The 15054-nt window shown below is 32.2% G+C and overlaps 1 protein-coding gene across 1 annotated transcript; it reads right to left on the bottom strand.

The window, feature by feature from the left end:
- Positions 1 to 9786: 9786 nt before the first annotated feature.
- On the bottom strand, positions 9787 to 13099 carry LOC132750184 (uncharacterized). Its single transcript, XM_060740129.1, has 4 exons — positions 12940 to 13099; positions 12290 to 12410; positions 11613 to 11709; positions 9787 to 9949 (listed from the first exon to the last, which is right to left on the bottom strand). Exons 1-4 carry the CDS (start codon positions 13032 to 13034, stop codon positions 9840 to 9842), a joined length of 423 nt encoding a protein of 140 aa, XP_060596112.1. The 5' UTR covers positions 13035 to 13099; the 3' UTR covers positions 9787 to 9839.
- Positions 13100 to 15054: the final 1955 nt, after the last annotated feature.

Here is a 15054-nt window from a genome sequence, read left to right on the forward strand (position 1 = left end):
TTTTTCCCCCATTTTTGTCTTCAGCCTTTAACAAGTTTTAAACCTGTCTTTTTTTTTTCCAGTGAAAAATACGTAAACTTTATTTTTTTTCATTAGTAATACAGTTTCATTGGGAATTTCATAAATGCGGTCAAAAAATTTTCACTTTCAAAGGGGGTTTCCACATCGTTTTTAAATCCCTCGATTTTAACAATAACGGCATAATAGGTAAAAAATTTGATGCAAGTTAATTTCTAGTTCGAAAAACAAAAGGGTTTCTATCACTTTTTTTTACAAAAAACTTGTCACTTTTCTCGCGAGATTTGGGGTCACTGCTTTTTCAAAAAATTTTTTTCAAACCCCAAAGCATATTTCAATAAAAATTTTTCAATTCCCTTTTAAGTAGTTTTTAAGCATACCAATAAAAACCCTTTAAAACGCCACCAATCAAACCATAACTGACTCTTTTCGTGACTGGTTTTGTACCCGCGATTACTGTGTCAATAGCCAGTTCAAGAACGTCACCAGACGGTGCCCGTATTTCAAGATTATCTGTATCATATAAGAGACTCACTTGCAAACCAAGCTCGTTGGATAGGTCTGTAGATAATTGTTCTATATCTACTTCTCGCTCTTGCATGAGTCTATTTATAACCGACTTGTTAAGAATTTCTCCCTCTGGCCACTGAATAAATAAATAAATAAATAAAAATAAAATGAAACTTTTTCAAATAAAGCATATCATAGTTGAACCATTAGCATTCCTCTTCTCTCTATAGCCATTGGCAAATTTACAGGGTTTTTCCTTCATAACGATGTGTTACATAAAACCTGTTTTATATTTTTACGCTGAAAATAATCTGGGTTCCCCGATGGTTTAAGCAATGTTCCTTAAAAATATATATTTTAAAGCTGAGTTCTGTTTTACAAATATATGATGCTTTTGAAAAAATACATTTTTTTTGCAAAATTTTTTAAATATTTTATTTTTGCCTACGGCATCATTATTGTTGGTTTTAAACAATTACACATTTTTTAAATTGATTCACAAATGGCCGTCCCCCAATTCGATTTAATTTTCCAAAAATAAACACATAGTTTTTTTTCATTTCCGCAAAAAATTTCGGCTAATCCATTTAAATACAATACACAGTCGACGGGGGGACCCCCAGAGTTTTTGTTCCAGATGGTGGATTTTTATTGTCAACATTTAAAATCCCCCGATTTTCTTTTTCTGCGTTATTCATATTGTATTATTTCCGAAAGAAATGACTCCTTTGGTTTAAGGCCTTTTCCATTGGGCAAATTTTATCCGTTTTCAAATTCCTTTTTTTAGGTCCTTTTTGGCAATTTTTCCATTTTTTACTTTTTACATAATACAAATTTGTTTTTTTTAAAATTTATTATACATGTAGTTTTGAAATATCTTTTACATTTAACAAGCCTACAACATATCCAATAACCTACTTGTATACTCGTATATGTTTTCGCTGCTTGATTGACTTTTGTTATAAACAAAATAAAAATTGAAATCGATATTTTAAGTAAATAATATTTCTAATTATATTGCTCTTATATAATTGAATATAAAACGTGTAGTGTGAATATAATAATAACCATTATAATACATAGGAAAATGTATTATGATATATTTGTCTTATAGGATTCACTACTATATCCTTATTTTACACAAACGCATGCTTTTCATGTGTTTTAATTGGTTGTTTGCTTACAAAAGATTTTAAAAGAATGAAGTTAACAAAGTTTCGTGTATTTCAGATAAATGGGTTTATATATTAACTGGTTCATGTCTTTTGTTGTATTGTAACGCGCTCAGCCTTATACAGAAGCCGGTGACCGGACGAAAATAGTCACGTGACTATATTAAAGTTAACTTTAACAACAAATAATAATGAAACAAAAAACAAAAAAAAAAAAAACAAAAAAAAAAACACAAACATTTCCTGGTATGATTGTATATAAATAAGATAGCAATTGATTTGATATTTAATTTGATCAGTTATTTGGTATTGGAAATAAAAGCAGATCGTTCGGCAATTCTCTTTTAAAGTCTATCATAGATACATTTGATTAAAAGCCATTAATAAATAATTCAAATTGTAAATAGTAAGTATCTTAATAGCTCAAATCCATGAAATCTTTCAACTTTTACCTTGACGTTATGGTGATTTGTCTGAAATGTGGTTTTGACATGTCGTCTAATTGAAATAAATATACTTTTGATATTGACCTAATAATTTGCATAAACATTAACGTCTTAACCAATCAGAGAATGGCATATCAAAGTTATTTATTGACTATAAATTAATTGACAATATCACTCGAGCATGCAAGAGATACATTGAATAGTGCAGTCGATATCATAAAATCTACAAATTGAACGGTTTTGATTAGCTCTAGTCCCTTTACACATATGCATGCAGTAAAATTAGCATTTCTCAATCATAGAAAAATAATCACATGGGAGGGATTTTTTACCATGACAACTAAAGGCTTACTGGCCGAACGCGTCATTTAGTAAATCATTTCCACATTTTTAAACTTTGTATGCCAAACACAGAGCCTTAAATTTTAGAAAATCTGGTTTGTATAAAAATATTGTGTAATATTCAAGTCCCATGTCTGCAATCTGCGGAAAATAACGTTGTAAAAACTATCGTGGCTTATTTATATCACTTTGTCACGAGGACCAAATTCACTTTTTTGTGTTTTATCGCGTGACTTGTTCAAATTCAAGAAGGCAACAAGACCGAAATGATACGAAAAAAACGACACTGAAACAGCGAGTTTAAATTGCGTTTTTTTTCTATAACGCAAGGCGAAAAAAGGTCAAAACAGCAGCTGACTTTTAACAACCAATTGCATTTTCAGACGATCTAATGTCATATTTCTCCCTAGACAACCAGTCTAAAATCATCGGCGTGTTTTCGTCTTTCTGTCCTTTAAAGCACCGCGTGACAACAATCCATTTTAATTGGATGGCGTGTTTTCGTCTTTCTGCCATTTGCTAGCGCTGCTTCAACAAGACTTCAACCCCATTATAGACCTTTATGCAGAATTTTACTCGTAGTTAACGTAATAAATAATAGGAATCATTAATGATATGAAAGATGGTTTTACAGTTTTAATTAAACATAATTACTTTTTTATTTGTTTGGGTCGTCAGACCAAACAAATAATGGTAGCGAAATTTCAGAGTCTAATGTTGTTAATTGCAAATGCCGAAAGTAGTCCACTTTTTGAAGCGGTTACTTCCCTTTTGTATGTACACTAAAGCCGAAAAGGGGAGATCATTGCGTAAAGATGGTCAAAGACAGGCACATCAATTTTCAAGCAAAGTAATTCCCGACTGGTCCAAGATTTCTAATATTGTTTTATTGTATTTTCTGATCGAAAATAACTAAATACAAAGCAGACATTCAATCTCTGACACAGAAGTTTACGACAAACCTAACAACAAGTAGTTCTCAAAACAGCTTAAAACTAGCGATTTAAAAGAAAGAAATATTTTATTTTGTTACAAGTATCCAACAAATTACAACGCATTTAAAGTTAAACAAATGAGTTGGCTTATAGAATTGTCAATAAATGCACAATCACAAATTACGCGGATGAATATGATTTTATCAATGAAAATACTATTTTTAACCATGTCGATTACCGAATACTACACAAACCGAGTAGTGGAATATATAGATTCTACATGTCGGACTGTTTTGCGACAGGATTCTCGCTAAAATATTTACTTCAATTTTAAACAACAGGTTTACCCTGAACAAAATACCTCGAAATTAATAAGGATTACAAACCCGAACTGCAATGGAAGTTATAAATTTAGAATCACTTGATATTATTCAGAAAAGTTGTGGATAATTACTCCGTGGTACAGTGGTAACGCGCTCGCTTCGTGAGTCTCGAGTTCGAATCCCAGTCGAGGAAACTTTTTTTTTTGTTAAATTCTTTTTTAAGTGTTTTTGTTAAGGAAGTAGCCATGATATACAAGGATAAAGTGTGGCTGTCGTAAAAAAAGAACACAAATGATTTTTGATGCAACTCTAGTTATGCAGAATTCCGTATGTATCAAACTCTGGTACCTTACAAAAGGAATTATAATACATCAAAATAAACTTATACATGAAAATGCATACAGATATACAGTACAATTTAGATTGCAAAGATCAGAAAATACCACATAACTTGCAGCCCTTTGATTCTTTATAAATATACATGCTTATAGTAAGCTCCAGGATTATTTACATCTGTGTTAAACAACAGTTAAAGTCGTTACAAGCCCTAATTTAGAATAATATGGTTTTCTTCAGGCCGTTCACATATAAATTCACCGTGGCTGAAGGGTTTTCGGGCTCGCTTAGGAAGCGAGAGGTCTGGAGTTCAAATCCCAGTAAAGGTAACTCATTTTTTTAAATTGTTAAAGTCAAATAAACATTGGATTGAATATCAGTGTTGCAATTAGTCTTATAGCCAATTTACTTCAATTAAAACGCTGGAAAGCATTGGTGGCTCTAAACATATAATCTCACAACCTGCACCTTTCTTACATTCTGAGACCCAAACAAATTCAGCGCCTTCTGTGCTTTGATTTCTGTAGTATTTGTTCTAACAACTAGTAATCTGATTTGCAACGGTCTTATAGAAAATGGAGGAAAAAAGCTTCATGCATTTGAGATTAAATTTGTGTCCATAAATAGACTAGTTCACGCTGTTCTGTCATGATCACAGGCTGTTTTTCGTTTGGTATATGACACGACCCTATAGTACCGTTTAGCTAGGTAACTTTTACGATTGTCAAATTCCAATGAAAGCATGTCGGCAATGTTCAAACTATAGAACAGAGTTAGTATACCCGTTTAAATCCATAAATGATTGATATTAAATCTTGTATAAATGCTGCACACGCAACGTGTCCGAGCAAAATTGCAATAGCTTATTTCAATGCGAATTTAATTTCTCTGGTTTAGATATGATGCATATTAATTTCATAAAAATTAGATTGAAAAATGTTTAATGCTATATCGATCGGTGATAAAATATTCAAAATCAAGGTAGACTACATACAAGACTAAAATAGTTTGCTCAATATAATTGATAGAATGCCATTAAACCAGTGGTAATTATGCTGTATAAAATTACATCGTGCGGACTGCTGGGTATATCTAATATTGGATCATGTGATTCCCGATGAATACATACAGCCATTGACTTTAGAGCCGGGGTGTTATATACGTTGACAAGTTAATTTGTGAAAATTATTCTAACGATATAAACAGTCATGTATTTTTGCAACAAAGAGGTGGGGAGGAAAAAGGAAGTATCATGTGTAAAGTGATGAATTTAGTTTCATTTGAAATACAGTTACCGTTTTATAGTGTATATTGTTGACAGTATATCTATATGGTGATGAACTTTTCATTACTCAGTGGGAATATCTCCTCAAACCAGGTAGAATGTACGACGCCAACTTGGGGTTATAGTTATTTAGCAGGGCAAGTGATTGGATATTGTTTAGCATTCGTTCCTGTAGTTGATATAACTATAAATATTATAACATTAGCGTACACTGTACGTGCACCGAAATTAAAAGCTAACACCCGGTTGTTTCTATGTTCGTTGATGATCTGTAACACTTTCTCCGGAGTTTTCGTACTTCCGGTCAAGTTATTTGGATTAGTTTCTGTTAAGATACACGTTCGTGACCAATTAAAGCTCTTACTCTGTGATGTCGGCAACAGTTTTGATGTCATGACCCGCACAAGCTCTATATTTCACCTTTCCGTGTTGGTTTTCGACGCATATCTTTCAATATGTCGACCTTTTAGACGAAGTTACTGGTTAAACCGGAAGTTCAATACGACACTATTCATCGGATGTTGGATAATTCCAGCTATTTTGTCTTTTTGTTTTATTCTTCCGAAAATTCACATAAAAGGGATTGAACAACAAATGGAATGTTTATTTCAACGAACAAAGATGTGCCAATTTATTTCAAATAAGCCATACGCCTTTGCAACAACAGGTATATGTTATATTGTGCCGACAGCGTTCATTTTGATTTGCAATGCATGTACAAAGTCATCTGTTAAAAAACGGGAACAAATGTTTTATAAACTTGTACAAATCAACACGAAAAGACGCAGTTTTAACAGGAGGCATTTTGGGACAAAATTGGCGCGCATAATAATTTTGTTATCATATTCGTATATTTTATGCTGGCTCCCTTTCTACATTATTACTTTTACAGATCCTCTAACATCTTACAGGGTACCAACCTACATGTGGTTGCTTGTTTCTTGGATAGGGTACTCAAACTCTATTATACTTCCAATAATATATCTCAAATTAACCAAAGTTTTGACATTTTAGTAAACAAATGGCATTTTGACTATGCAATGTTTTGCAATGAAAACGTGCCTTTCTGTAATTACATGTACGCTTCAAGATAGCGGCTACATTTTTCACAAATAATTGAATGTAATCATATATATCATTTTAACACATAAATAACTTGTAAACCTTTTTTTATTTCCAATATCTAGAAAGAAAGAAAGTTAACAAAACTTACATGATACTGAGAAATATATTTATCGTAAAGAATAATTAAGCAAAGCGTATTTTTCGATACTAAAATCTTTATGCACTTCTTATGTTAACTTATTATGTTTTGTGTTTTAGTTTTTCTACAAAACCATTTCTGTGTCTACTCTATTTGTATTTAGACATTTATAATTTACACATATGAACATATGTATAAATAAGTAAGTTAACCCATTACTTCATGAGCATTTTGTGAAAAATGCCTGTTTTCAGTTTTCATTGAAAAGTCTCCCGTTAAGTTCTAATTGCTATAATACTATAAAAACTGTTTCAACACTAATCAAACTTGGCAAAAATGTTTTTAAATTTTCTTTTACCATGGCAACGAGGGGACATCTCAAAATTGCCAAAAATCACTATTTTGCGTTAATTTTTTCCATCAAAGTTGATTTCAAAGTGCTTCAACTTCTCAATGGATTGAGATAGAGTCAAATGCTTTTCAGCTTTTCACCTAATGATCAATCTGGGTTATTTATAGCCTCTCACAAGTCCAAAATTTTCTTGGCGATGAGGGGGACTCCGCACCCCTTCAAATCCCCCAAACAGAAGGGGGTACATCCTCCTTCTGGTAACCCCCTGATGTATCTTTCGGTTGGGGGGCTGCACCGAAAAAGTGGTCACTTTTTTAACAACATTTCTCAAACAAAAACAAGTGTCGGGGGCCTAAATAAGGCATTTTTTCACCATTTGAGACAACAAAAGGGGGGGGGGGCGTTAAAAGGCGTGTATATCGCGTAATGGGTTAATAGTTTATTATTGTGGCATAATTTATATCAAATATATATACATGATAAGAATACATACGAAATTACCCGGCCCATCGGACCTATAAGTTATATTATTATATACATGTATGTATACATATATAAACTGTGAACAATACATAGCTTTTCAAACGGATACATTTCAATATATATTAATATTTTCCAACCATTAATTTGATACAGGCCAATTGTAATAGAACTATACAACTGAAATCATATTGTTGTCCATGATCACTAGGTTTTCTGATTGCTATCATTTTTTTCTATTTTATTTATTTTTACTAAATACTTGATCATCCTATCAATTTTTTTCTATTTTATTTACTTTTACTAAATACTTGATCATCCTATCAATTTTTTTCTATTTTATTTACTTTTACTAAATACTTGATCATCCTATCAAAACGTAACAATACTTGTATGAGCTGGAAACTTACTATTTATTTAAGCATCCTATCGTAATCTGTAAACGGACACGTGTATATAATTTATTTTATTTTCTCTCTCAGGTGGATATTGTCTCTGGTAATCCAATGTCATTTGCAATTTTGATACGCGTGGTTATACATATATCGGATGAAACTTTCTACAAAGTGTCCGTTAATTAATGAAAATAATGTATTGTAATTTACACCTTATCACGTGTTCCCATAGAAACACTTCACGTGTTACCTTAGAGACATGCCAGCAGACAGATCAGTCACACTCATTACCTTCCACGTTTTAATTGTCAAGCAAAACACAAATATTTTGTTGTGCTATTATAATATCCATAAAATGATTGATTTTATTAATCGATCCATTAGCTCCGTGATTAAATTTCATGTTTGGCTTTCACGACATCGGTTCATGTTCTGAAATTGTCATGACGTTGGCATAAATCCCATGGATGCCAGAGTGATTTAGCGGTGTTATTTTTCTGCCTGATAACATAATAGTAATCTTTTAGATTGACGAAAATCCTGATTTGTATTATTTTGATATAGGCTAAGGTTATCGGAAAAATATACTATCCTGGAATTTTATTTCTTTCGTGTGTTCGACTATGCAAAAAATGTTATCTTTAAAAACCCGTTTCTATGAAGAAACTTTATAATTTTTTAGGACAGTCGCATTTAATTAAAGGACTGTAGAATGAAAAAATTGAAAATTTCAATTTGGCTTGGAAAATTGTAATTGCATGGTTAATCGGTTTTAAATAATTACAAAATTATATGCATATAAACAAAAACAAAAATAAGTTTTAATGAAATTAAATAACATTTCAGAAAAGACAGAAAGTTAACGTCAAATCCTTTGTCGAAATCTAAAAAGAATGTTAATTGTCAAATTCTGCTTAAGCCGGTGCTAGGGGGCGTGATGGTAGATTGCACTTTACAGGCTCAGTCAAAACGACCCTGCAACATTTTCAATATTGCAGTTTTGGAAGTACTTGGATTTTTTTCTTTTCTCTATTTTATCCGTCTTTAATCTGGACAAAGTCTATCATCAATTATAGATTTTTTTTCCAAATGTGTAGTGTCTAAATAGCAAACAGTGCAGACCATAATTAGACAACACGTTTGCAGTCAGAAAAACAATTATAAAATAGAGAAAACAGAATCCCTAAAGAAAGCCCAACACGGTAAAATTGAGAAATGTTGCAGGCTCGGTTTGATCGAGCCAGTTCATGGATGGTACTGGAAAGTGCAAGTTACCGTCCACGGCCCCTAATTAGCACCGGCTTAAGAAGAATTCAACATTTAAACACGAAAAGTGTGACATTTTGAATTTAGAAACATCCGCAGAGGTATTCATATGGCGGTTACACTAGAACTTTAAATGTGACACGTTGGTGCCTTTCCATGTAAAGCGGGTCCAAAGTTAAATAATGCGTGTGTCCTAAACATGAAAACAATTGACCAAACTAAATAAATGAAAATTTGAAAGAGGATCAGAGGTTATGGAGCTTGCTTATCACAGATAAGACGTCAAAAGACAATTATAAAAGCAGGCTCCATATCCAAAAGATGATTAAACAGTATTCAAAGGAAAACTTGAACCACCCAAGATGAAAATGGAAGAAACTAAAAATAACAAAAACTTGCATTCACAACAGTGATATCGTGCTGAATGATCTTTAATGATCGAAATTATAACATCTTTGATTAAATGTACTAGGAAACTTTTGACAGCCGCCACACGACACAAATAACACTGATGTGACCATAGAATAGAGAAAAAAAGAATACCTAAAGAAAACTCAACAACGGGAAAATTGAGAAATGTTGCAGACTGGAAAGTGCAAGTCACTGTCCACGCCCCATAGCACCGGCTTAAGCTTAAATTGTGTGTCCTTTTAAATTTGTGACTTTTGAATGCTGGAACTGAATGCCAGATCGGGGATTTGCAATAATGGTTCAACTGTAAATTAGAATATTACATTTTAATAAAGCAACAATTCAAATCATCATTGCAAGTACATCAAGAGAAAACTTTGTATTCAATAGCAGCAACATAGATGCGCATTATTGGTGCGTCCACCTGTATCAATATGTCCTTTGCAGAAGACTGTTCCGTGCAAGACCAATTTTCTGTAAAAGATTACAACATATCACGCTTTTCATGTTTGAAAAAAAATCTGCCAATACCGAAACTCTTTAAATAGTGAAATAAATAAGAATGCGAACATAATCCAGTTATTTGCAAAAAAGTAGGGATAAAAAATGTGAGGAAAAAATTGTCGATGACATTTTTTTAACCTTAGTACAGAAACGGGTTAACTCCTTATATAATTTGATAAGAGTTAAACTGTTACTGCACTAAGGTGACAATTTTATTGAGAGCAATAATGCACCAAAAATGTGATTAACAAAACTGTCCGTAACAGTTTAATAGTACGAACTAGTTAATATTTCTGAAACACAAAACAGCAACTACGATTCCCTGACTAAGAAAATGCATTTTGTTGTCCGAACACAATTCAGATAATGCAAAAGCCCAGTCACAGATATTTGATGTTTCATGTGAAAACACGAAAAAGTTCATGTTCATGTTGAAAATTTATTCCTGAGAAAACAAAATCTTTCATAAATTCTGTATTCAAATTCTCCCATGTAACGAAGGTCTAGCCGAGCATCCATTTGAAGAACAACTTCTCGTTCATAAATGTACAGAAAGAAACACTTTACATAACATAAATTCGTAGAAGCAACACTGTATAAAATGTACATGTAAAGCAAATATAATTTGAAACAGTCATCAGATGCATTCGTAAAATCAAGTTTTTTTGTGACATGTATTTGTAGCAATTAATATTACACATATTTAACAGCAGTCAATTACACACATTCGTAGAAGCACTATTATATAAAACACATTCATAAACACAGCATTTTATAACATATATTTGTAAAAATCAAAATAACATACATTCATCAAGATAACATAACCCGTACTCGAAGATACATTATTATTTCATACAAAATGTACATATATTCGTAATCTCAATTAAATACCCAGATTTTTATATCACTTTTGTGACTTTGATTTTTTTTATTTTCGGAAGCTATCCAGCAAATTTATAGAAGGCCAATAATACAAATACCCGCTTGTGTCGTAAAACAATAAGCTTAGACAACTTATAAGTTTCCTGGAACGTCGCAATATGACCTACCTAGATCGGTGTGACTTTAAACACAACACATATTTGTAATAAGAAGGTATGTAACCTTAATTAGAAAAGCACAACACAACATAAAGTAGGATAACTAATCTGCTCAGTTACAATATTGTATGACATAAACAATGTATATACAATTAAGTCTATAAGTAAGACAAATAGAAAAACTCACGTAATTTAATAACCCACATCCAAAGTTACAACAATAAGTGTTGGTTGACCGATAATTAGGTGATATTTATTGACAGCGGCTTATATTGATAGTCGCACGTAATTTAGCGACTATACATTCTTTTTTATGTAATTTTATTGTTTTCACCGCTTCGAGAGGACCACCCATTTTTTCCAAATTTTTAATGTGTAGTCACTAAAATTTGTTATTTATAGTCGTATACACTCAATACCAGATGACCTTAAATGACAATATTAAGATATTTTTCAAAACACAATTATTCTAAGTAACACAATTACACTTCATAAATAAGATTTTTTTCTCATGCCAAATGAGTTTGATCTAGAGTGATTTTCTCTGATCTGGAAAATACCTAAAACAAATTATTGAAAAGTAGATTTACCGTAATCAAAAGTTGCTAGACGTTCGTTAGTAGCTTTATCTGTAACATTGAAGAATGTTCCACCTAAGCTGTCCTTTATGCATATTTTTATTTCCATCTAAATACAAAAACGAAATAAAATGTGAAAATATAAAAATGTCTTCTTTTTTATCAAGTGAATAGAAAATGATACAATTTCAAATTATTTAACAGCCGCCCGGTTAGCTCAATAGGTAGAGCGTTGCACTGTGAATCGGGCGACCGGGTTCGATTCCCGGACGGCGCAGGTCACTTTCGTTGTGATTGATCATGAAATCCTTTCTACGGTCTACGCACTGTACCTCTGCTCTGGCATGTAGAGAAGTTTCAGTTCCTTGCGAAAGTGAAGGCAACTAGTACAGGTAAACTGCTTGACAGCCTGCCTAGGAACGATGCGGTGGTTAAACTGTGCTCTGGTGAATTCAATGTGGCTTTACTGTCGTGATCCGGAGTGAAAACTACGACCACCACCAAATTATTTATTGCGAAAAAAAGGTCTTTGATAAATATTTTTCAAAACTTCTTCTCAGGCAATTTTATTGATGTATGCTCAAAGGTCGTATTATACACTTTTTAAGATTTTCTTGATGTATATCTATTGTATTAATATTCAAAGTACTTCACATTGACATTTCAAACTTAGAATAGACTATATTTACCCCGTGCATATTTTGGAAATGCAGCATGGCGTGACCTTGAGGATAGTCCCAGCGGAATGTCCCATTCTTGCATTTAGCTGGAACGTTTACAGTTGTTGTGAAATTGTTGAAGTTTGAAATGCTATAAAATAAAATGGTTTATCTAAAATCAGTTCAACAGCAAATTTGGAATAAGATATAAATGTTAAAATTATAGGTTTTACATAAATGATGTCAACATGTTAACTAAATTCAGTTAATATTCTAAAAACTACGTGGAGATCCCACGGGAACAATGAAAAAAATAAGTAGGTAAAAATGAGATATACATTTGTAATGGTTTATAAATTATGTTATACAATATCAGAGTGTCAATACTGAATTCTTTTGCATAGGTTATCCGGAAGAACAACTTATACATATCATCATTGATGTAAAATATTTGGCAACAATTTGAATAACCACTTTTGTTACCATTCGGAACATGTATAAAGCTAGGTGGGATGGAAAACAACACATTCGTTTGCTTACATTCTATAATTAGAGATACTACACTATTGCATATAAATAAAAGACATCAAAAATGTTTAAGTAGCTAAATATAAAACGTTGACTGTTTTGAATAAGAAAAATGTTATAATCACTTTCAAGTAAAACTTACAAAAACTTACCCGCCAGAATACTTTGGAAATACGTCGCATGGATTATCGTACAAAAACCCGGAAACGATCAAAACACAAAGGTAGAAACAAACAAATTTAATCATCACTGTCCACGGATTATTTTCAAACTCGATATAAGACAAATAATGGTAAGATGCGATATAAACATTATATATGTATACAGATAAGAAAATTTTTATCATTAAAACTGTGACCTATAAATATTTACTTGTTTTAATCACATTCTTAATATTTTGATTAAAATTATGACTTTCATGTATTGATATACTTACTATTCCTTACTAATGATTTCCAAAGAACTACTACTCTCTCTTCGGATTAAACTTCATTTCATTTGACATGTTTGTCACTAAACATCTTTGTTTGGCTGTAAACATGTGTGTATGTTTTATAACGAATAAAATTTTGTAATGTATTGTATTGTAAAAGAATTAACACCGACGTAAACCTTTAATCAACAACTCGATCCAATGACATTGTGGTTTGATTCCTACGAGCATCAATTTTAAAACATCCTGAATGCCATTATATACTATAGTTGCATTTTAACAGTCTTAAATTTACAATAACAACTATATATGATGAATTATGAGTTTGTTTTTTGTAAAGAACAATGCCATTTGATTTCATAAATCATAAATCAAAAGCAGATAATGGTTTTCCAACACCTGTAAATAAATGAATATAGTAAAATGAAAATAAATTTACTTTCCAATTAATCATGCATACAATAGAACGATTAACAATAACGATCAACAGTGTAACTGATTTTATTGACTTGATATTTGAATCATTGATGATAGCTGAAAATTGACAGAAATCAGTGACCAAACGATATTGTCACGCTAAGCCTTTATTGTCCGATAAATATCTAAAACTGGCTAAGCTAACGATTATTCACAGCATGCAAATGTTTATACAATACTATCATACTTAACTATATGGGTTTTTGTCACAAAAATATATGTCTTCCAAAACTATATATGGCCACTCATTTGAAGTTTCATTGAAATCCCACCAGAAGCTTGACCTGTGAAAGCTGGACAAGATTTTTCTATTTACAGTTCTGCAATACATTTTGTGTTGCAAAGTGAAATATCTTCTAGTAAGTGTCTACAAAGTTTGTTCAGATAAAAGCCCTGGGGTCAAAATTGGCTCCGCCCCCGGGGGTCATTGATTTTCCTTATATGGGCATAGCAAAAACTTAAAAATCTTCTTTGAAAAAAAAACCAATGAGCTGGAGCTTAGATGTTAAGCATGAAACATCTTCTGATGGGTGTCTACCAAGTTTGTTCAAATAAAAGGACTTGGGTTAAAATTGGCCCTTGGGGAGATCGTTGTTTTTCATTACATGTGTGTAGTAAAAACTTAACATTATCAAACATCTTCTAATAGTTGCCTTCCAAGTTTGTTCAAATAAAAGCCCTGGGGTTTAAATTGGCCCTGCTCCGTGGGGCCTATATACAGGTGAGCGACCTCAGGGCCATCATGGCCCTCTTGTTTTTAAAAGATTTCCTGTGAAATCGCGTGACATATATTTTTGACTTGTGAGTTTGCGTCCACATCATTCTTCAACGCGTGTAACTTTCTTATACATGTATCTCCTTTAATGTTGGAATGTTTGCTAAATGATTAAAATATTTTTGAATACATATCATTCTTCTGCAGGTTTTGGATATAAGAAGTATTTATAATTGCAGATAAAAATAGTAGCATAGATCGTTAAATGTCAGACTCACGAAACTAATAAGATACTTAACAGTCTCGGGCATTTACAGCCATGATAAAAAAATAAAAACGTCATTTCATAACATAATTATATCCACAACGCCAAATTAGAATGTTCTCTTTATGTCTAAAATTTTGTATGGTTTCTGACTATCGTTGAAAATACAGACAACACATGCAAGTTTGCTAACCGGCAGAATTTCAAACTTTCTGCAACCCGCTGGTACAGGTCGTTTTTAGCCTCTTTTCTTTCACGGAACATCTAGTCCTCCACGACTTTGAGTCAGAATCCCACTAGGGTCTTTGTATTATTTCATTAGGTTCTGGAAGGTCGACGTTTTTCACTCGAAATTTCTTTAATGGCAACCAAATGAC

This window comes from Ruditapes philippinarum, unplaced genomic scaffold (genome assembly GCF_026571515.1).
Source record: "Ruditapes philippinarum isolate M1 unplaced genomic scaffold, ASM2657151v2 ctg5296_1_1_1_1, whole genome shotgun sequence".
Taxonomy (NCBI): Eukaryota; Metazoa; Mollusca; class Bivalvia; order Venerida; family Veneridae; genus Ruditapes; species Ruditapes philippinarum.

What these genes read in the sequence shown, in the direction of transcription:
- LOC132750184 (XM_060740129.1), bottom strand. Translation starts at nt 13,034, where the DNA reads ATGATTAAATTTGTTTGTTTCTACCTTTGTGTTTTGATCGTTTCCGGG. An exon ending in ATTTCCAAAATATGCACGGG is followed by an intron (nt 11,710 to 12,289) that starts GTAAATATAGTC and finishes TTTTGTATTTAG; the next exon opens with ATGGAAATAAAAATATGCAT. An exon ending in TCTAGCAACTTTTGATTACG is followed by an intron (nt 9,950 to 11,612) that starts GTAAATCTACTT and finishes AATCTTTTACAG; the next exon opens with AAAATTGGTCTTGCACGGAA.